Consider the following 24169-nt stretch of genomic DNA (forward strand, 5'->3'; position numbering starts at 1 on the left):
CAGGTACTCTCTGCAGTTCTTTTTTCGGCTCATAGAGCTTTGAGGTTAGAGGAGTACCAGGAGTTTGTGCGCTGTTGATTTGGATTTACGGTTGCCTAGGGGAGCAACTTTGTTATTGGCATCATGGAGGGTTTGGTTGTAGAGTGTCACCATGGAGGTGGGGGTCATTGTTGATGTGAGAGTAGTTTGTTAGTGGGAGTAGCAGGGGAACTATGTTGTCTGGTGTGATGTTTCGTGAGTTTCTAGAGGGTGCCGTTGAGGTAGGGTATTCGACTGGGCTATATCATTGATCATGAATAGGATGACGTGGTCTGAATAAGGGCATGGGTGGTTTGCTAGTATGTTGGTGTGGCAATCAAGGTCCTCTAGCCAGTCAAGTATACAGCCTTTGTCGTGCATAGGGTAAGACATTATGCGAAGGAGGCCTTGCACTACGATAGTGTTTGCAATGGCAAGTGACTGGCGGGATTCTGGGTCATTAAGACCTAAGTTGAAGTCTCCCAGAATGAGGATTTTTGAGGAGGGCTTGGTGTTGGCTGAGAGGAGTTGTGCGATGTCTTCCTCAAATGATAGCAGGGGGCCTGGAGGTCTTGTAGATTAAGTGGATTGTGAGAGTGGATGTAGCAGAGAGGGAGATTTTGAGTGAGATAAGATCTCCCAACGGGATAGCTTGGTTAGGTATTTCTCTGAAGGGAAGGTTATTTTTGGCAATGACATCTACTACGCCTCCTTTAGATATCAATCTCCTTCCTGAGGATGGTGTAGTCCTCGTGGATGGCAAGGGAGAGGACGGGGCTGGCAGCTGGGTGCAGTCAGGTTTCTGAAATCGCTAGGAACTCTAGGTCGTTGGAGGTGATGAGATCAGCAATGTCAAGGGCATGTGCCAGGAGGGATCTGGTATTGATGAGTGCTCCCTTGAGATGAGCTGTGGTATCTGTTTTTGTGTTGTGCGATGTGATGACCTTTTTAGCATTGGGTTCTAACGGTTTTTCTTTCTTCGGTATCTGATCTATGGGCGTGAAAGGATTGTGCCTTGCGGTCTTGAGTGGTTACTTGAGTAACATTGGTTACTTTAAAAGTTGTTTGTGTATATGCTGGTGTTTGATGAAAGGTTTTGTTGAGGGCTTTTGGGCATGCATGTCCAGTGTAAGGTGTGATGGATAGCACATTTCTGCCATTTTGGCAGTCTCTTGGCCCATTGGCTCTGCAAACTAGGGGAGTGGAGGCAGGTTTAATGTGGATAGTGGGAGAGACACGTAGGAAACTTGAAGTGTTAATGGGTACAGACTGGATGCACCTGAGTCCTCTGTCAGTATGGTTCTAGGTGGTTAATGACTCTTGGCTGTCTTTTTTAGTCAGATGGGAGAACCAAGACATATTGGCTGGCAGTCCTGGGATACAGGGAAAGCCTCTGATCTGGGAGGAGGGTGAATGTTATGAGATGGAGCTAAAGATTTTAGGGGCTATGCAGAGGGCTTTGAATGTGTCTGGTGGTTAATGTGGTGGTAAGGATGATGCCAGGTATATGACTGCTCTGTGCATCGGAGTATGTTTATGCAATATAAATATGGTAAAACATTGCAAGTTGAGTAGGTCTGTTGGGGTGGGTGGGAGATGGGGTGAAGGAAGAGGTAGTTTGGCGAGGCTCATGTGTAGTCCTGTGTCTGAGGTTGATTAGCTAGATGGACGCAGTAGGGTATATGTTGGGCTAAAATGTGGTGATCCTGTCAATTATTATTATTAGGAACTGCAGGGTTCTTCCTGTCCTGGGTTACATTTTTAGGATTGTGGGTGGTGGAAGTATGAGAGGACCTTGCGGAATCATGTCTCTGTGGTTGACTGGTTACATTGACGCAATAGGGGTTTGGTTACTAGGTGTGCATGAGTTCTGTTCTGGTGTAAGATATTATTTCAATTCCAGTTTCTGATACTGGACAAATTGAGTGAGTTGTAATGGTATCTTTGCTACGATCACAGTTAAAAAGCCTGACATGGCATCTGTATGCCAGTGGGGCTTTAAGTCTGTGCTTGTGCTGGCTAATGCTGTCTAACTACCCAGATAGCCTGGTCTATGAAAGGTGTGTATGCATTTTAATTTGTCTATTATGGTCTTGAGAACATCCAGGGTTTCAGATTTTCTGACAGCAAGGTGGTCTTCCACTGTGCGTAGTCACAGGGGCATTGTTATTTGCCAGGAATAAGAGCAAAAGCACCAGCAGGCTCTAACAATGTTGTACACACAAGGCGGCGTATTGAGAGTGTATCCTGCGAGTGAGGCTGAAGGGAAGAAAGCAGCCTTGGAAGCGCCGGAGGGGGACTAGGCTGTGGAATTGGTGGCTGGCCTGGAACGCGGTGGTCCGTCCGTGTGCAGTGGTTACTGCTCCCACCCTCCCTGCCCCCCTGCACCTGGGGGAGGAAGGGGTCACTGGTCCAGCGGAGTCCTAAGCGCCAGAGTCTGACCCTGTGGCTTCCCTTTCCGGTGGGCGCAGCTGAGTGTTTCGGGGGTGTGGGGCCGACCGCCTGTATTGCCTATAGACTATTCAGCGGTGCTAATGGAGCCTCCTTGACTGGCCTCTATGTATGAGTTAGGAGCGCTGTGTCTTGTCCGACAATGCTGCACACCATAACTCCTAGCCCTCATGTTTATAGCAGTCTGTCACGAATGTTGTGGACAGGGCCCAGTATGTAGACTGCATTTTCCCTGATGCCCATGGGAACTGCACTCTTAGCCCTGATACGCAAAGCAGCCACCCCGAATAAAGAGAACAGGGCCAGGAGTGTGGATTGCACCTTCCCTGATGTCCTTGTGATCTGTGCCTTCTTCTACAATGCTGCACACTGTGACTCTCAGCCCTCATAAGTAAGCAGCCCGTCCCAAATGAAGTGACCAGGGCCCGGAGTGCTGTCAGCACCTTCCCTGACCTCCATGTGAGCTGCATTAGAGCCTACAGCCTTGCAGGAAGTACTCCCTGGTAGGGTTAGTGGGAAAATACAGTCAATATAGGTTGCCTCTGGATGATAGCAACCTGCATCGAGTGCCTGGCTGTCTGAAGATGGGGGGGGTTGCGGGAGCGGGGCTGAATAGTCCCTCAGATACGTTGCGGTGGCACCGGCGCTTCAGGAAGAGTTGAGCAGTGCTTTAAAGGAGAGGTGGAGCACTCCTGGAAACCTAAGCATGGACCCGGACCTGCTGTCGCTATGTCGAAAACACCTAAACAGGGAAAACAGGGAGACATTGCTGCAATGCTGCAACCCGCTGACAAAATGAAGCGCACCAAGGTGGTCACCGCTCAGATTCATGGAACTCACCCCTCCCGGCCATGCATGCGCAAATGCCCACCAAGACAGAAGAGTGACCGAAGCCGAACAAAGGGTGACTGAGGTGGAGGACACCCTGTGTGAGCAATCCTATGAGGTGGGTAAAAACTCAAACATGCTGGAGGACCTGGAGGCGCGATGCATGGCCCTGGAAGACAAGCTGGAGGATAGGGAGAATCGCTCCTGCAGGAATAACAGCCAGATCCGGGAGTTAGTGAGGGGAATCGGAGATGACGAGCTGGCAGGTTTTGTGGCGGCCCTCATTCGGACCTTGCTGAAGCTGCCGGAGGACTCAGTGATTGAATTAGACAGGATTCCTTGCACCATATCCAGGAACTCAACTGCAAACAGACCCCCGGACATCCTCACAAGGGTCCACTTCTTCCAGATGAAAGAGCGCATAATGGTGGCTGCTCGGCCACTGGCAAGCATTCCCTTCCGAAATATGTCGATCTCACTGTTTCAGGACCTGGCCTCTACAACCTTATCAAAACAGAGGGCGCTCCGCCCAGTGGCTGAGTGGCTGTGAGATAAGGGGGGTCCCCTATAGATGGGGTTTCCGTCTGAGTACCACTACTCATATCAGGATAGGAGATGGATCATCCGATCAAAGAAAGAGGCTGAAGGGTTGATGAATCCTGGGGAGGCGAAGGGGAGTTCGCCTGAAGGAGAGGGGGGAGCCTAGGGTGAAGGGCCAGTGTCTTCACGAAAAAGGCTGAAGATGGGGGGTGGGGGGGGGACAACAGGCTGAAGGGTCCGGTCAGGAAAACACAAGTGGCCTTATGGGCCCATTAGGATGGCATACAGTTGGACTGTGGGGAGGAGCGGGGCTTGAGCGGGGCTTGGTGCCTGGACGCGGGTGGGAATCAAGAGTTACCAACGAAGTGGGCAGATGAGATCTGGTGGGGTGGGGGGTGTCGCAGGGTGGGCAGTGGGGGGGACTAATCAGTAACATCTGAACACTGTCTTCAGCGGTCATTGCTGCCGGGGTAGGATTATGAGGAGGCCTATGGTGATCGTGTTGAATTGAATTAGGAGTGGAGGCCTATGTTGTAGTTCGGGGGCGGTGGTTCGGGTTCCCGGCAAAGTTTCCAGTTGTCTAGTAGACGCTCACAGTTGAGTATGGTTAGGGGTTTGTGGAAGAGGGACAGGGGGGGGGGGTCAATTCTTAAATGTTGGTTGTGGTTCGGATAGTTAAGATGTGCAACAGATTTTCAAGCAGGGCAATGGGTGGCGATGAAGGGTGGTAGTCCGGTTTGGCAGTGTGATGTTGGCTGAAGCAGGGGTTGATGCGGGAGGAAGGGACCTTGCGGTGATGAGAAGCGAATGAAAAGCAGGGCTTTCCCCTGCCAGTTTTTCTCCTCTGTAGTGGGAAAAAACGCATGGTGGTCATTTTGGTGGGTGAGCAGGTCCCGATTAAAAAAAAAATCGAGGTTCGTATGCATCAAAGGCCTTTTATGGGATTGAATGTTCACGGTGGTGTTCCGGTATGTTCCAACTGTTGGCTAGGAGGTATTTTTGGATTTTTGTTTTACTTTTTACTCAAAGTGCACCCTTTCGCTGAAGGGCAGATCTTGCTACGTGGGGACTTTAACTTGATACCCAACCCTCTAGTTGACCAGTCTCTTCCCCCCTACCAAGCTGGATTTCAAAAACTCCACAGCTTTTTTCCTTTTCCTGCGTGAATTGGCGTTAGTTGACACATGGCGGCTGGCACATGGGGAAGACCACGACTTCTCCTTTCACTCACATGTTCATGGGGGATTCTCTAAGTTGGACCTCATCCTTATTCCTAGTGCTCTATACCCGTGCGTTTGAAGGGTGGAGATGGGTACACACACATTGTATGATCATGCCCCTATGTCGGTGGCCCTGCCGCTATTGGACAGGCCCGAGAGGCCCAGGTGCCCATGGAGATTATATGACCCAGTGCTTAGTGATCCTATTTTGACTAGCGAGTTGGGGGGGAGGGGGTGGGTCATCTCCAATTACTTAAGGAAAATACAAACTCTGGTCCCTCACAGGATGTGGTGTGGAACGCAATGAAGGCTGTAGTTAGGGGGAGCTCATTAGCAAATCTGCAGCCTACACTAGAGTGAGGTAGCTGATTCGGGTGGGATTAGTAAGGGAGGTTGCCAGGGCTGAGCAGGCGCACAAGAGGTTGGGGGTCACGCGGGGCACTACAAGAACTCCAAGTGGCACAGAAGCAATTGGAGGTGCACCTGGCCGAGAGGACTGCTCAGGCAATACTAAATACCAAGCAATTTTACTATTCTAATGGGAAACGAGCCAATACCCTCCTGGTGGCCAAGCTGTGCAAGCTCCAAAACCGGAAGTTGGTGTTAACCTTGCGGGATGAGCAAGGGGTGGTGCAGCATGGCGAGGCTGATAAAGTGGGGATCTTTGAGGCTCACTTTAAGTCAGTATTTGAGGCGAGCTCCCCGGGCAGAAGCCCAGGCACAATATTTGTGTGATGCACACCTGCCCAGTCTTTCTTGTGAGGATTGGGAGTCTCTTGAGGCGTCTATCTCGCTGGGGAAGTTAGATTGGGTAATTAAGACCCTGAAGAATAAGGCTCCAGGTCCCGATGGATTCACAGCTCCCTTTTAGAAAAGGTTTCATGACCTCCTGTACCCCCCTTGGTGGAGCTTTTTAACTCCTTCATGACCTATGGACGAGTCGCTCCTTCTATGGCACTTTTTACGACCGCCCTGATCCCCAAGCTAGGAAAGGACCTGCTACTCGTACCACCCCATTACCTTTACTAATTTACACTCAAAGCTCTTCCTGAAAATCCTGGCCCGTCGTATGATGGAGGTAATTCCTGTGCTCGTAAGCCCTGATCAAATGGGTTTCACTGTTGGTCGTAGCGCACAGGATAACGTGCAGCAAGTGTTGGGCATGCTGGAAGTGGGGAGACGATCGGGCAGAGATCTGGGCATTATCGCACTGGATGCTTACAAAGCCTTTGACAGGGTGGACTGGGGATACCTCAGACGGGTCTTGGAGCAGTTTGGGTTTTGGCCAGGGTTTACTAGTTGGGTTATGGCAATCTATCAACACCAATCCATGCATTTTAGGGTTAAAGGTGGCACTGTCGTCTAGACTATCAATTACCAGGGCGGTCAAGATGAATCTAATTCTGCGCCTGCTCTACCTGTGCTCTGCACTGCCGGTGAGGATCCCTGACTCGGATCTCTGCGCACTCCAGGGGAAGATCTTCAAATGTATCTGGGGGAACAAGCACGCTAGGATATCCAGGAAAGTACTGTTGAGACAACTGAGAGTGGGAGGCCATGGGGTTCCTCATGTCTTCCGTTATAACATAACTGCGCAGCTTTTCCATGTCTTGAGTGAGCCCAGTCTATTACCGAAGTGGAAAGTAATTGACCAGGCCCCATCGGCGGTTGACTTGGCCCGGTTACCTTATATGGATAGGAGACCTCTGGGGCCGGAGTGGGGATTCTCCCTCCTTGGAACAAACAAATGCACATTTTACTACCTGGGGAGAGCTCTTTGCAGGTGGGGAGTGTCAATGGGATTGGGGCCCCTTGCACACCTGAATGGGGCAACCCGTGTTTTCAGCCTGGCCGTGAGCGAGGGGGCTTTGAGAAGTGGATAGCGGGGGGCCTGGTAAACCTACAACAGCTCTATAAAGATAATTGTCCAATGTCGTTCGACCAATGTAAACGTACCTTTGACCTGCCGGAAAGTGAACGGTTCCGCTATGCACAACAGCGGCATTGGGCTTCTCACCTACTCACGAAGAAGGGGGCTACCAGACCACTATCTGCCCTTGAACGTTTGTTGCAAGAGGGGTTGCCACAGCATCAGATCTCGAAGTTCTATAAATTGTTGGACGCAAGTGAACCTGTTATGCGCCTGCCATGTACGACTAAATGGGAAACTGACTTGGGTAGGCCCATTGAGGACGAGGTATGGCTGAAAATATTGGGTAGGATACTTAAATCATCGAGATGTGTTACGGAAAGGGAGTGTTCCTACAAATTTTGCTACAGATGGCATCTCACTCCAGAAGGGTTGCACCACATTGTCAGAGATTATTCTGCTAATTGTTTGTGGGAATGTGATGCTGTGGGTTCTCTTTTTCACATGGTGTAGTTGTGTCCCAAGGTGGGCCTCTTCTGGAAGGAGGTTCTCTCTACAATAAAGGACAAGTAGGTGCTCCCTAGAATAAAGGACATTACAGGATTGTCCCTTCCCCACGGGTGGTAATTATGGGGGATGCAGGCGCTAAAATATTTCCCCTTACTGGCCCAATGGCCACCTTGATTGGGCATTTTCTCTTGGCAGCTAAATTGACCATTGCCCGATCTTGGAAGTCTGCTGAGAGCCCGGTGGCCCAAATGTGGTGGGTTAAGATGTGGAACATCTTGGTTGCTGACAAAATTACGGCAATGTGTGAAGGGCGGTACACCAAATATGTCTTCCTGGACCCCATTCATTGACTTTGCTGAGAATTACACTGCGATTGTTGCCAAACCCCCTTTGCTGCAGCACTTTTCCTCCTTATGAGGCTGTTCATTCTCTGGAAGGGCATTTTGGCGGACACTGTAAATTGGGACAATTGTGGGTTGGTATGGGGTTCCGCCTTACATAGAGCGCATCACTTGCTTTGGATGGTTCCCTGTCGCCTGTATTCCCTGTACTGTACCTGTCATTTTCGTTTCTGTACCCACAACATGTTAGATTAAATGTTGTTTTTTTTTAAAAAAAATAATTGGAGAACCTTCCTGATGGAAGAAGAATAGTGGGTCGTGGCTTTGAGAGCAGCAGAAGGTTTACTCCTTACCCCTGGCAGGTGGGTAGGAGAATACAGTCTACCTGGGAAGGACCCTGAATGAAGGAGGGGTGGGGGCGGGGCAGGATAAAATACCCTTTTGACTTGGATGTCTGTGATGGACCTGATGCAATTGCTCAGAAATCAAATGTCTGGCACAGACCCCATGTCGGTGCCGAGAGACGACTAAGGTTTGGGAAAACCCTTATAGTAGAATCCTGGGAGAGGTCTTCAGAAATGTGGCCAAAGCAGAACGACACAAGGAGAGTACAGAACGTGAGCAAATCCTGCAAGAGCCTTTCCAGAAAAATGGATTTTGTTTTGTTGTGTTGGACTAGGGGTGGGCATTTTAGACTAGGCATTGTAAATAGCTTTCAGGGTCAAGACTTTGAACATTTGAGTTATAGCATTGGGTATCAAGACAGATTAATAAAAGAATTTGAGAACCTTTCTGTTTGGCACTACATAGAAGAATATGTTTAAGTATGGGTTCTCCTAGGAGGGACAAGGACTCTTGAGACTAGGTTAATCGCTTATTCGATACTCCCTTTGTGCACACAGGTGTTGCCTGTTTTGCTTGATTCTACTACCCTGCTCTCCAAACCCCCATTCACCCACTACCCCACCGTCCCCCGCTCCAGCCTACTTTCGCGGGAGTCTACCCTGATACATTCTGGTTTCACCATCACTGTCTTGTGGCCGATGCTGGATTTCACTTTTACGGACTTCATTGATTCACGGTGCTTCACCCTTTCTCAACTCTCATGCTGGACTTCCTTTGCATCTTGTACTCACGGTGGCCCTGAATCATGCTTTTCCCATCTTGTATCCTGGCTTGCAACATTATGTTACTACTGACTTCTGCAATTGTATTTGCTCTCCCCTCTTGCTACTCCACTCTTTCTGTCTGCTGACTCTCCGTTCTCTCCTCCTCTCCCTTTCTCCCTTTTCCCATCTCCTCCCCTCCTCCTCTTATTTTCTTGTATGCACTTAATCTATCAGAATTGTATGATGGCAACCTCGTCTGTCTCCTCTCCTTGTTTCCCCCCTCCCTCTACCTCCACCACTAGCTGAAATTTCGTCAAGCTTAGTACGATAGTCGCTTGTTTTGTTCCTCCCCTCCCTTTCTGCACTCCTCTCACTCACCTTTTGTTTTTCTCTGGCTCTAACAGAAATTTCGTCAGGTCTAGTAGGGTAGTCGCCTGTCTGTTTCCATTTATTTTCCACTCTTCCCCCCCCCCCCTCCCTTCCTTATCTAGGTCTTGGCTCTTGCACTATCTGAAATGTCGTAAGGCCGAGTACGATAGTTAATTTCACATCCTTACTGTTCATGGCCTGTAAGAATGTCATTGTATTTTCCTGTGTTCCCTCCCTTGCCTGAAGCGCTTTGAAACACATTGTGTATATGCACTATATAAATAGACTATTATATCATTATTTGGATCATCCACTATAGAGGTGTGGAACCTCTGAGCAAACCCACTTTTTGCGTTGCCATATTCCTGATACTTTTTTTTTTTAGGAACATTTATATTTCCATTTACTTCTTTAGTTCCTCTAGGTGTTAGTCCAACCTTTTCCTGAAAAACAAACAAAATAAAACATTGGGCCTCATTGCAAGTCCGGCGGTAGCCGTGCCGGTAAAACCGGTAGGCTGCCGCCGGACTTGTGATTTCTTTCTGTTGCCTGGCTTCATGGAAACACCGGGGGATTCCGACCCTGGTGTTCCTGGAAGTCAGGCGCCGGAAAATTGTTAATCCCCATTGAGTCCCAAAGGACTCAATGGGAATGGGAATGGGGATGACGGAAGCACCGGCAAAGTTAATAACGGTGCTGGTGCTTCTGTGAAAGTTGCAGGCGGGACCACACCCGCCCACAGACTCGGAGTGTACCGGTCCAGTAACAGCAGTGCCGGTAGGCTTACCGGCACCCTTGTTACCGCTCCGGCACACTCCTGATGATGTCCATCGTGTTTTAACTGGTTCCATGTGTTAATTCTGCTTAAATATTGCGATGCAAACATATCGCCATATTTTTGCAGCGAAATTCACACATGGACCCTGCGGGGGACACCGCCACAACCCCTGCATCATTTTTTAATGTGCGGAGGACCCCCCCAAAACCCCCGCTCCCACATAATATCCCCCCAAAAAATATTGCCTATGGCGAACCAAACAGCCATATCTACGGCGATATTCTTGTTGGGAATATTATGTAGTGATACCGTTTGAACCACATTAGTAGTGTGTCACCATTTCTCAGACAAACCAATTACAAAAGAGCTATTGTAGGATGATTAATTAGCATTTGGCTATCTGGCGACCAGCAATTTTGGACGCTGCCATATACTGTGTTCAACTACAACATTAGAGTCCACAAGGGACTGACAAGGGCAGTCTGCAGTACCTGCACGTTGGTGGTGCACGAGTGACTTTTCTATTTCCATTTCTGGAGGCGTGTGCTTGGAGGCGTGGACCCGAGCCCTCCAGCTTGATAACCCCAGTTCCCCGCAAAGCGGACCGCGAAGGGACTGACAAGGGCAGTGTGCAGTACCTGCACGTTGGTGGTGCACGAGTGACTTTTCTATTTCCATTTCTGGAGGCGGGTGCTTGGAGGCGTGGACCCGAGCCCTCCAGCTTGATAACCCCAGTTCCCCGCGAAGCGGACCGCGAAGGGACTGACAAGGGCAGTCTGCAGTACCTGCACGTTGGTGGTGCACGAGTGACTTTACTATTTCCATTTCTGGAGGCGTGTGCTTGGAGGCGTGGACCCGAGCCCTCCAGCTTGATAACCCCAGTTCCCCGCGAAGCGGACCGCAAAGGGGACTGACAAGGGCAGTCTGCAGTCCGCAGGCCCGCGGTGCCCGCCCGCGGCTTTTCCAAAATCCGGACTTACTTCCTATTCTTTCCTGAGTTCGGAGAAACCCTGCATGCTACTCATTCGGATTTGCAACATCTGCCGCGTTGACGGCGAGCGATGGCAGCTCAGGAGGAGCTCGCAAAGCGGAAACCCGGCATGGAAGAGCCGGAAAAACGCCTGCTGAGAAATACCAAACTTCGCCCGCCGGGCCGCGCCAAGGAGAACGTATCCCCGTTGGATGGAGGGGAGCCGGCGGGGACCCAGAGACCGCAGCGCAATCCCCTCAATAAGCAAGCGGGGAAATTGGCACGGGCAAATATTATGAGACCCAGCAAACTCAATGAAGTAAGTGACTTTGTTTCCTCCGATCGAATCTGCAGGTTTGAACTGTACCCCGCTTTCCACAGAGGTAATGGAGATAATGATGGGGGCGCTTCCCAGTGTCTCTCCGAAATCTCTTCAAGTGACTCCTCAAGTGATTCCTCCCCCGTGTGGGTCTAGAGCAGGTGATAGACAAGATATGCCCGTTTCCTCTGGACTCGGCCTCTCTGCCCGTTCAAGTGGCACGTGGTGCGGACTCTGGTCTGTCAAAAACCCCTGGAAGGGCCTCCGAGGGAGACGATCGTCTGACACTGTCTCGATTGCAGGGTCCTTTTTTGGACTAGAATTTGTGCAATGGCGACAACGCAGCACCCCGGGAGAATCGTGCTTTGCCATCTCTGTCAGGGGAGCAGATGGTGATCATGATTCACAATTCTGAGGGAACGGAGGATCTAAGGACGCCCCCGGGAAAGGACGATCTTCTAGCCCCTTCCCACCTCATCGACCCGGCATGGGAAGTGCACTTGGAAGGGGAGGTGGGAGGGGAATCCAGCGAGGGCGGGGCCGGCATTGAAAGAAGACTGGGGCCCAATGCCATCAAACCTTTCACGGACGGAAAGCCCAAAGCGGAGCCTCAGTCCCCAGAAATCCTTGCAACCCGCACCAAGTGCACCCGATATCGATGCACATGGTTTGGATGCCCCGTTAGTAAATGGCGACCAGAACCAAGGGATATTGCCGAAATCAATGGGAGGTAGTCAAAAGATATCTTCACGTGGGCCCGCTAGGGCCAAAGCTCCTTATAAAAGAGGGCCGGTGGGGAGTAAAAGGCTAGCTAACCCTCACAGCATTATTTCGATGACATCATTGAAAGAGTTTTTTGGTTAAAAAAATAAGAATGGAAGGTGCAGGCCGCCAGGACGTATCAGATGCGGAGCTACTGGCCTTTGTTGAGGACACCGCCACGCACCTCGCAAATTTGAATTTACCACTGAAGATCTCTCCCGGCAGATAAAAGTGGCACCAAGCCATCTCAATCAACATCCAATGGGAGTTGGTGCGCCCCAGATTTGAAGTTGGCAACTGTTAGGCAGAAACCTGTGCAGTTCCCTTTGGGAACACTGCAAAAGATTTAGGACTACAGGTGTTAGCAGTAAACCCACTTGGTAGCAGTCTGTACCACCCAGATTTACCTGGTAGCTGTGGCTGAGCAGTCAGACTTCCCTCAATAAGAGTTAGGCAGTATGCAAAGTATACACAATAGGCACTCAAATACAACAATACAAGCAAACACTGACCAGAGCTTAGGTATCAAAGTATATAATTATTTATTTAAAAACCCACTGATTGAAACACTCCAGCACTCTTATGGTGAAACACTCTAAACACAATTACTATTATAATATATACAACCCTTGTTCCTTATCAGAGAAGTCTTAGTTAACACCACTTATTTCCAACAGAGGTGAGCGCTTAACTATAGATGGCACTCCACTAAGTTTATGAAGAAGGGAGGGAAAAAGACAGAATATGGAAAGATACACGACTCTAAGGTTTAAGAACACTATTAGCAAGGCAGTAGAGCAAAAGTCACTTGTGAGCCAAAGTCCATAGGCTGGGCCCACTCTTAGAGAGAGCAGAGCACAAATGCGCCCAAGATCACACAGTTACAATAGGCTTAGAAAGTCTTGCAGAGAGTTCGAAAAGAGTTTAGAGAGGCTCAGAAAAGTTTAGCCAGCGTGTCCCAGGCTAACCCAGGTTCGAAAGCCGGGGACTAAATCTACCCCGTACAGTCGGTGGCAAGGGAAGCCGGGCGGGACACAGTACCTTAAGTGGGAAGGATCCTCCAGCAGGGGCAGTTGTTCCTGGCAGCGGGTGCAAGTCTCGTCGTCGTCCAGGGGAAGAGACGATCTGGACTTGGAGGAAAGATGAAGGTCGTTGCACTGCCAGGGAAGAAACCAGCCGCAGAGTTTTCTGGTTAAAGGTATTACCCTTTAATTCGCGGTCGTGGTAAAATGTGGTATCCCGGTTGCCGGGGTGCTTGGCACAGGCAAGGCGGCCACGAGATACGTCAGGAAGGCAAAAAGACGGTGAAACTGGTTATCCCCACCAGTCAAAGGAAGAAGACTCTCCGGCGGGAGATCTCCTCTGTCGTTGGGAAAAGTGGTGAGACGGTCCAGCAGGGCTCCACCGGTGGTGTCGTCGTGGCAGGTCGGCTCAGCTTCTCCCTCGTCGGATTCTTAGGTCCTGTGGCGACTTCTGAAGTTCCAGTCCCCAAAGCCCTGCTTTATGCAGAAAACCCCCATTCACTCAGCCTAGCTGTCACTCAAACAGGCTAAGTGGTGAGCCAGCCGGCTCACCACTTGGGCCAATCAAGACGGAGTGCAACTTGAGTTGCCTAGGCAACTCAGTCCAGGGTGCCTAAATCCCCCTCCACCCCTCCTAAGTACCCCAGACAGAGTGGCACCACTTTGGAGGGCTTCTGTGGAGAAGCCCGACAAAAAGTGGAACAAAGGGCTCGACTTGGGTTGGAGTCGCAGAAGAGAACACAAACGCCATTTTAGAACCGAGTTTTGGCAAAAAATACCAACCGGAGAATTAATAATAATTAAATAAACCGGCGGTATGTTCGAGCCTATCGTAATTAAATAAAGATAGTAGCCTCGAACAATGGGAAAATCCCATACAGAAATATTCGCGGTTGAATATAAAAAGTAGTATCCACTGCCACCAGCCAAAACTCGATCAGGGGGGACGGAGACTTGCCCCCTCGACTAACAGACCCCGGGGCAATCGAATTGCCCCAGCCAGTACGTCCACAATATGATGGTTTGTACTGGTTCTGTTCAGAATTCAAGACTAGTAAAGTCAATGATGACTTTACATGCCCTGGGAGACAGTAGTCAGTCCCAGGGTATGGAGTCTATACTGGGGGGTCACTATGACACCCCTGTGTTACTGCACTGAGGGTGCTTTGTAACACACATCACAAAAACACATGAAGCCCTATGGAGTAAAAGACCCCATAGCCCATTAAACACATCTAGAGTCAAAGGAACACACTCAAATCATGTCCAAGAGTGAGGGTAAAAGAGTCCCACTCTTGGCAGGAGAAAAAAATAAACCCCAAAAATCCAGCAAAGCTGCTGGGGGACTCACTAGGTTAGGAAATTCAGCCTAAATAGAGAATTCTCCCTAACAGGAACTGATGCCTCGACGGGGAGCAGTGCAAAAGAACCAAACTACCTTGTTGGAATAAATGGTCTGCAGAACACGAGGCCCATTCCACCCCAGCGGGGTCCTGACACACCTCGCCGGGTGGAGGGGGGTCCAGGGGAGTCCCCTATTGGTTTCAGAAAAAAATGGATCTTCAAACAAAAGTCTGATTGCTCTAGTTCATCGGATCCCAGAGAAGGTTTCCCTGGGTCGGGGGGCACGGGCGTGCAAGTAGGGGGTCAAAGGCAGGTGGGGGACCTAGGTGGAGTGGTACTTCTGCCCCCGGTTTTAGAAAGTGGCTCTCCTCCGTCCCCCGAACCGGTTTCTCCTACCCCTCCCCGGGCCCTTAACTATAGCCTAGAATTACCAACAGGGAGGGGGGCAAACCGAAATAAGAGCACGGATTACATCCAAAATGGTGGCTCCCCCCTGCCTCCTAGACGCTTAAGCGAAATTACACCTCGGATAGCGAATGAAACCCTTTCTAAAAAACTGGACCCTATGACCATCCTGTCCACTGTCACCATCGCTTTGGCCCCTTTTGGGAAGCTTTATGAAGCAATCAATGACACTCTAAAAGATCAGACTACTCTGATTGCATACATGCACACTAAATTGAACTACTTAGAGGGTTTTATGTCTGCTCAGCAACAGCAGGGAGGTGACGCCAATGGATCTATCGGCAGTGCGAGACCAGCCCCCACACGGGAAGGAGCGGCTGTTCCTCGGACTGGTTCAATACCTACCCCCGCATGTTCACAAGGCACACAAACAACGGAATGGCACCCGAGGAAGGAATCCCACTCGGCGGACCAAGGCAAAAGCGCCCCAACGGAAGCCGAACAAGCGGGGCCTCTACGGGAAAAGTCCTCCTCACCCTCGAATCACGCGGGGCAGATGGTGCGGCTTCAAAAGGAGGGCCAACCCCAGCCCAGCCAGATAGGTAAACCATCGAAGAAAAATGGATCGGTGGCTTTTGTCCTCCCATAAAATGCATCCATTCAAATAGTCGCAAAAGCGATACTTTTCTACAGTTAAAATTCCTTCCACTTTTGAAATCTTCCAACATAAAGGATTCAGTGAACCGATTCGTAGACGCAAGAAGGTTCTGAAAAACAACTCAACCCAGCAAACTGCAACTATAACCAAGCCGGAGAAAAGAGGGCACAGCAATTTAGAGAAAGACACTCCGCCAACCCAGAATAGAAAATTATTCAAAGTAAAGTCATTGGAAAAGACACAGCCTGCTTCCTTGAGTCCGGAAAGGTCGCGAGAGACCTCCTGTAGCTCAATTGATCTAATGAACATGAGCATATACACGGTCGAAGAGTCGGAATCGGAAACCCCGCTGGCAATCTAGCAAAAAAGAAAGAAACCGTAAAGTCGAGATAACAGAGAGGCGGAAGAACCGAAATCAAAGGCCCTGCTGCTTGATTCTCCCTCGAACTCGCCGCGCCCCTCGGGGGGGAAAAAGGAAGGCTCCTCAAAGAAGAGATAGCCAGAAGGTGGGTCCGGGGCAGGGAAAAGGGCAACAGGGGATGTATCGTGGGGAAGGAAATCACTTTGATTTACAGCTCGGAAACCGTCTTATCACTGCAAGAACAGGCGATGAACAGCAAGATAAAACAAAGGATAGGTGTCCTTCTCTCGAAAACAGAAGATCCCGATTCAGATCCAGGGTTCTCTACCTGAGGGGGCCCATAGCCAGACAGGTCAACAGAGGACACCACTCAATTGGTTCCCCTATTACGCAAAAGGTAACCTTGTCAAGAACATTCAAACTGCAAAGGACTCATGAAAAACAGGACAATTGGACTTTGAATCACAAGGCCCTAACTAGTCTGTTCCACGAGATTCGCCTGTCGCAAATAGACACCACGAAAGATATAAACATCCTGGAACCTAATTCCAACGGGAGTAAAGATAGTTTGTTTCTTCATATTGGGTCTGTCCACATTCAACAGCAAATATGGAGAGCAAGAGGTAAACTGTGTAACCTCAGCTTTGACCTGACAAATACATCTGAGGTAAATACATCACCCTCATCCTAAAAGGTACGGGCTCCTCCCAGCCCATCTTCCCGGTTTGGACAGCAGGAACCAGACCAAATGCAACCCTTACCAACTGATTAGATCTAGGGTAATGTCCCTTTCAAAAACCTTGAAACCCAGGGCTTTGGAGTACGACGCAAACCGAGCAATCGACACGAAGCTCACAGGAGAGTGAGCCAGGAGAGGCTCCACCCACCTGTATCTCATCTTAGGGCTAAGACCCCCCAAAAAATCTTTCAACTGGTTGGAAAAGTGGACGAGACGAAGAAGCACGACAGGAGTCCTGCATCAAAAATAGCTCCACGAGATGATGGAAGTAGACACAGCAGGAGCTCCCCGAAGCATCAAGCAAGAAGGAAGTAGCCACCAGGTGGTCCTTGCCTGGATACCTCACTGAAGGCAGCGGCCTCCTCTGAGAGCCTTGAGGTGATTCTGAAATTGGGCTCTTGGAATACTAGGGGCTTCTCTCATCTAACCTCCACGACGGATGTTAACTTTGGAAACTTCGATGTATTATGTTTGCAAGAAGCTTGGTTAATCGAAAAGCCTACGCTGGACGGATTCCAATTGGCGCACTCACCGGCCCATAAAGGAGAGATGGGTCGGCCCAGATCTGGCCTCATTACTGCAATAAGATCGGGCTCCGGTTTGACTATGTCAAAGGTGCTTGTGGCATCCGAATTCATCTTGGCCACGACACTGGAGTGGGAAAACCTCGAAAGTCACAAGGAATTCATTCAAAGTGCTGAAATGTTGCTAATTAATATTTACTGGAACCCGAAACGAGTGACAAACGACTATTTCCTCGCTCAAGTGGAGTCTCTATTAGATGCTTTTCTGATTTCGTCCAACTCTAGCTATGTAATCATTGCCGGAGACTTGAACATCGATTTATCCCAGGGCTCCAACTCTCTCCAAAGCAGAAACAGCCTGTGGAACAACTTACTAATCTCTAGAGAGATGCATAACCTCAAGCAGGGGCACCATGTGGCGACTGACGTCATCCTCACTTGGGAGAGAAAGGGCCAAGTGGCAATGATCAACTATATCCATGTGTCCCGAAGTTTATTGTCCCAGCTGGAATCTTTTATTGTCAGCAGGACACAGCACAGCGACCACAATATGCTAATCTTCTCGTGGTACTCGCGAAGTAAAGTGGCGGCCTATGGCATGCCGTACCTGATCCTGAACCCAACAGATACTAGGTTAAGACTGTCAGATGCTGCAATTATCAAACTCACAAAGCAATATAAAGATCGCAGTCCGGTGGATCATACAAACCCGGCAAATCTGGTTGATTATTCACCTCTCCTAACCGTGTTTCACCAACGGGAAAAAAGGAGTGGGTAAAGTGGGAAACAAAGCACCTCAACATGCATACAACGCACAGCTTGTTGCCCGTAGAAAGTGGGTTAGAAAATTAAAACGAGAAGCAGCAAAATCAATTTCCATTAAAAAAAAAAGGAAGAAGCGGCCACGGCAGTAAGATCTTATAAATCGTGGTTGTAAGCATCCAAAGCCCAGCGGACTCAGGAAGGTGCGGAAAGCATGCTCCGTGCCATTTGTGGGCACAAGACATATGACTTCTGGTCACTAATAAAGGGCAATTCCAAAACCGTGAACGAGGCATTGCAAAACTCAAATTGGTGAGAAAAAATGGATATCTCATTTTGAAGACCTATATGGAGTTCGGGCCACAGGGAAAGAGAACCACGCGACGAGCCCAAGGGATGAGTGGGCAATCCCTTTGGACTTGAACATAATCAAATGGAAAATAACCCATCTTAATGGGTCCAGGGCGGCAGGTCCGGATGGTATTACCAACTTCGATATAAAAAACATTGAGTACTGGGCATTGTTTATAAAGGAGGTTTTCTCAAATTGCGTCCAGTTCTCGACCATCCCCGCTTCCTGGAAAAAAGCGATCATGGTGCCCATTTTCAAAAAGAGATCCAAGCACAATCCGTCCCACTATCACCCGATCGCGTTACTTGACTCCATAGGCAAGCTCTTCTGTGCCCTAATCTTGGGCAACTTTCGAAGATGGATCTCTACGACTGGCTTGTCAGATCCTCTACAGGCTGGTTTTGTGAAAAACGTCAGAACTACGGCTAACATCTTGGCGGTGAGCACACTTAAAGCAAAAGTGTTCGAGGGAAGGCCTAAAATTTACATGGCATTTATTGACTTGGTGCAGGCGTTTGACCGGGTAGACAGACAACTACTATGGTCTAAATTACAGCGACATGTCTGTCCTCCAAGGATTCTGGACCCCATAAAGGCCCTTTACACCGAAACTTCAATGTGTGTTCGGCTGAATAACCAAGGTTTATTGTCGACTTGGATTAAGACAGGAAAACGGGTAAAGCAGGGGTGCCCTTTAGCTCCCGCTTTATACAATGCATACACAGCAGACTATAAAGACTGTGAAGACAGGGTCCGTATGTTCCCCCTACATTAGGAAGCAGCAAAGTTTTGCGATTATTATATGCGGACGACATAATCCTAATGGATGTAACACCCATTGGCCTTCAGAGGCAGATAAATAATCTCGACATTTATCTGAAAAGAACCAGCTTCTGATGAATTTGGATAAAACCAAGATCATGACATTTGGGGGAAACAAAAGGAAGTCGGAGAAATTTTCATGGTCGGTAGGTAACACCCAAAGTAGTGAGTAACTTCAAATACTTGGGTGTAACCATAAATAAAAGCAGAAAGGAATTGCCGATGCCGGAACGCATTATGACTAAAGCAAGATCGCTCAGCTCATTACACAATCTCGGGCGATGACAAATAAGTACGGTCAATTCACAATGGCACCCGCAATGATCTTCTACAAGTCAAAAGTGATCCCAAGCCTCACTTACGGGGCTGAAGCCCTCCCTAATCTCCCAGCATCCTTTCGGTTACAATTGGAAGGATTTTATTGGAGGAAGGTTCTCAATCTCCCCGACTCACTTCCCACAGTCCTAATAAGAAGGGAACTCTCCTTACAATCATTGGATTCTATTGTGGCCCGTAACGAAATCATGCTACTCAGAAAGACCTTGCTCCCAGATCCTCCCTTGATCCTGAAGGAAATACAGCTGGAAATTCAACTGGGGTCTTGTAAAATGCTATCGGAATGGGCATCTAAGCTTAATTCATTGCTATATGAGATTGGTAGCTCCAAAGAGGAATTAATCCGCAATCCATTAAAGGTCAAACAACGACTCATGGAGAAAGACTGGATATACACTTTGGAAAAAGCAGCAGCTTCCAAATTGCTGACAGATCTCCCTCCGCAGATGTCAAAAGTGAATGAATTAAAATCTTACCTGATAAAAGGACCGGACAAAAAGGTCCGGGAGAACTTATTAAGAATCCGTCTCAACATTCTCCACACAAGGGAGGTTCTGGCAAAAAGAAAATTGGCAGCCGATGCAGCGTGCAGATTTTGCATGCAACCTGAGATGACGGAAACTATTAGACACCTCCTGCTAAACTGCCTAGGGGTCACGGGCCCCCGTTGGATACATCTGGGTCACTTATTCGAAAATCTGCTCTTGTACATTGAAGAGGAATGGTGGTGCCGGCTTATGAGTGGGGAAAAGACCACTTGGGTTATTGCGGTGGAGGGTTTCTTTCGAAGCATTGGTTTACTTACCTGAGGACCAAGTCTGTTTTGTTCGAATGTATATGCCACCACTCTAGCGTTTTTTTCCCGTCCTTAGGATGGCTAACCCTCTTTTCTGATCTCTCCATCTATTGTCTCCACTTTTGCTACGGTACTTGCTTTCCGCACTCTGTTGCAAGTTCTCACTCCGCGTGACAGGTGCACGGGGGTGTTGAATTTGAATTGGAATCTGAATCTAAATCCGGAATTGGGAATTTGTATTTGAAATTGTACTTTGATTTGCAACTTGGTTTGGAAACTGGAAGTTGGATGAGGAGAGAAAGGATTATGGATTTATAACAGTTAATGTGGGAATATTGTTTTGTAAAAATTGTTTTATACAATTAAATCAAATAAAAAAATAAAGAGTCCACAAATATTCTATGTTTAAGGTAAACGGAAAGCCCCACAATGGGTGTTACCCCATGGAGTTACGGCAGGAAGTCCTTCAGATGTCCTTTAGTTAATTTATTGTGTACTATGTAAATTGCTCCTTCTCTCTAGGCATAGCTTATTCGGAGTTAATTAACAAAAGTTTCATTGCAATAGAACCTTTGCTTGAACTGACATGCATGTTCAGCGAAGTGCTGGCGTCAATATTTCATTAGGTCTAAAGATGTGACAGGGGAGCAGTGAGAGCTGAGCCCTCCTGCAGTGGTCGAAGTGTTCAAAAAGAAATACTGGAACTGTTTTTACTGGCCTGCCCCAGCTCTGCACAAACCCCATCGCTGCGCCACCCCCACGTGCAATCCAAAGTCCCACCCCCACGTGCAATCCAAAGCCCCAAACAAACGCATCTGCTATTTAAGGGAACGTTCAGTGCAGTGGAATGTTCAATTTCTTCCTACTTTTATTTTAAAACAAAGCCATTCTGGAACGGTTTCTTTTTAAAATAAAAGTATACGAACAGTAAAACTTAACTTAAAAAACTAGAGGAGCACCGCTCCCGCTCACTTAGACCACTGCCCTTAAACGCACTGCAAGTAACATTTGCGCCCGTGTAGTAGGAAGAGTACAGTCTGTTTCTCCCTAACAAGAAATTAAGCAATATGTGTCCAAAACATTAATTCCTATTACTTTGTTTTATGTTTATATACAGATGTCCAAATTGTTTAAAATCTTCAGACTTCAAATATTTATTCCCCATATATGCAAAAAAGCCACTTCTTTTCCTTCTCAAAGAAAAACCTGTCCATGTCGATATTGGTTGACATTTTCCCCAAGTTAATACATCTTTTTAATTTGTTTGAACAGATGATTTTTCTCCAGATGCTCTAGAAGATCAAGCTAGAGAATATATTAGGAACAACCTGGAGAACTTCATCAAACAGGAGTTTCAAGGTACTTTTTGATTTTGTTGTTTGTGTGCAAATGCAGGAAATTGTAGAAGTGAGGGCAGCAGCTCAATTTAAGCTACAAAATTGTAAAGAAATACAATGGCCAATGTCTAAGGAAAACTGAATAATTATTGGTTGGCGTAAGATTTCAAGAGGCGATTTTACTTTTAACATGTATATTTGTCAATCTGTGAAAGTAAGATTTTGTAAATGGCTTCAAGAAACTGTTTATTGGGGGGCGTGGCCTGGCTTGAACTTGGAGACGTGAACCTCCCGAGCTTCTGCAGCACCACAGCGGCTAAATGATTCCTGCCACCCGTTCTGCTGCTGGAACTCATGATGCAGCTGAAGGTCCCCTGCGCCTGATGTCTGGTGTGTTGTTGCTTTGGCGGCGAAGGTAACTGAGCTTTTGTTAGGCGGGTTGGCATCGGGCCGGGGGCGGGGAGCCTGACTCTAACATGGTTGCAGGAGTGGTCTGCTCTCATGCAACCTGACTCCGCACTATCGGCTGCCTCGCTGGTGACTTCTTGAGCACAGGCTCTGGTGTCCAGGGTTCGGGACCAGTGATAGACCCGCCGGGTTCCCGCCATCGTCTGCCTGAGGCCTCCATCGGTTCTGTGCAGTGCTGATGAGGATCTCCTGGATTGTTTTGCAGCGGGCGATGGCGGGTGAGTGAGCAGTTCCTACTCTGCAGTGCTGCTCTTATGAGCATCCTAGCCTGTCCCCTTGGCTTACTGCTAGCGGCTGGATTGTGACTCTGATCTAATCTGTGTGTGATTTTTATCTTCTAGTAGCGATGAGAGGGGTTTAGGGGGCTGGTGACGCGCTACTGTGGATTCAAGAGACTAGTGTTTGGAAGCCTCTCTGGGGAGCCAGGTCTCCCCGATTAGTGGGGCCCAGTCACGGTCCCAGGTTCCTCTCTGCAGAGAGACGCTGCCCCCCTTTCCCTCCCATGACCTATTTTTTTCAGCCGCAGAACAGTAGGATTTTGCCTCCTGAATGGGTCTCGAGGTTTTACTGCTCCACTCATCACCTGAATGTGGAGACCCAGTAGAAATTACTTCGGTACTGGTTCGGGTTTTTGAGCAAGTGATGAACAGTTTTGATCTGGTGCTGCTCTTTTCCTACTCCTGGTCTCCGCTGGCGGTACTGGGCTAATCTCTGAGTGCTGGATCTGGGCTCTGTCGGGCCCGTTACATCTTGGATTTACTTTTCACGGACTCCGATGGTACCATCCAATTACACCTGCACGAGGTGGGCCCTACGTAGCAGGGAAAACATCAGCCCCTCCAAGAATAAGCATAGCTCTTCCTCTTCCATCAAAACCATGCTACAGTCCTCGAAATGGGCCCTGTCGATCGTACCTCCTCCTCCTCCTGACCTTGAGCACGTGTCGGGGAGCAGCCGAGGCCCCAGCTACTAAAGGGGATATCCAACGCCTATTCCTTTCCCTCCAGGATATGTATGCAATCCACTATGCAGGAAATTAAAAAGTCCAGACCTTAGTCTGGCCTCGCAAGCCACTGAATAGTGTATCTCCGATTTAGAATCTACGTTTGACTAGGCACACAACCAGAGCGAACAGGGCCAACATATGCAGATCCTGACTTCGCTCCCCTTCTGTTAGGGAGAATTCTCTGTATAGGCTAATTTCCCGAACCTAGTGAGTCCCCCAGCAGCTTTGCTGGATTTTTGGGGTTTATCTTTTTCTCCTGCTAAGAGTGAGACTCTTTCTCCCACTCTTAGACATGATTTGAGATATCCTTTGACTTTGTAATGTGTTTTATGGGCTATGGGGTCTTTTACTCCATAGGGCTTCATGTGTTTTTAGTAAGTGTGTTACACAGCACCCTCAGTGCAGTAACACAGGGGTGTCATAGTGACCCCCAAACATAGACTCCATACCCTGGGACTGACTACTGTCTCCCAGGGCATGTAAAGTCACCATTGACTTTACTAGTCTTAAATTGGGAACAGAACCAGTACAAACCATATTGTGGAAGTACTGGTAGGGGTAATTAGATTGCCCCTGGGTCTGTTTTTCGAGGGGGCACTGTGCAGTCCCCCCTCATTGAGTTTCTGGCTGGTGGCAGTGGTTACCACGCAAAATATTCCACCGGAATATTTCCTATGGGATTTTCCCATTCATTTTAAACGCACCACTTTTTTTGGTGCAATGTTAAAGATACCGCCGGGTTATTTATTTAATATTTAGTCCCCGGTTGTTTTTTTTTTTTTGCCAGGACTCGGTTTTAAAATGGCATTTGTGTTCGCCTCTGTAGCTCCAACCCAAGTTGAGCCCTTTGTTCCACTTTTGGCGGGCTTCTGCATAGAAGCCACCAAAAGTGGTGCCACTCTGTGTGGGTCTACCGGATGTGTGGGAGGGGGGTTTTGGCACCCTGGACTGAGTTGCCTCGGCAACTAAAGTCGCACTTTTGTGTGATTGGCCCAGTGGTGAGCCGCCCGGCTCACCACTTAGCAAGTTTGAGTGACAGCTAGGACTGATGAATGCGGGTTTTCTGCATAAAAGCAGGGCTTTGGGGACTGGAACTTCAGAAGTCGCCACAGGACCAAAGAATCTGAAGAGGGAGAAGCTGAGCCGACCTGC

The 24169-nt window shown here is 48.6% G+C and overlaps 1 protein-coding gene across 3 annotated transcripts in view; it reads left to right on the top strand.

Annotated features, from left to right (window-relative positions):
• Positions 1-24169, top strand: part of TUT7 (terminal uridylyl transferase 7) — a 2420963-nt gene that overhangs the window by 1383978 nt on the left and 1012816 nt on the right. For all 3 annotated transcript variants that reach the window (XM_069625717.1, XM_069625718.1, XM_069625719.1), the window contains one exon: positions 21479-21565. In XM_069625717.1, the coding sequence (XP_069481818.1) occupies positions 21479-21565 (87 nt within the window). The remainder of the gene's footprint in view (positions 1-21478; positions 21566-24169) is intronic.

The sequence above is a fragment of the Ambystoma mexicanum genome, chromosome 6p, assembly GCF_040938575.1.
Source record: "Ambystoma mexicanum isolate Mex_15411 chromosome 6p, UKY_AmexF1_1, whole genome shotgun sequence".
In the NCBI taxonomy this organism is placed as follows: domain Eukaryota; kingdom Metazoa; phylum Chordata; class Amphibia; order Caudata; family Ambystomatidae; genus Ambystoma; species Ambystoma mexicanum.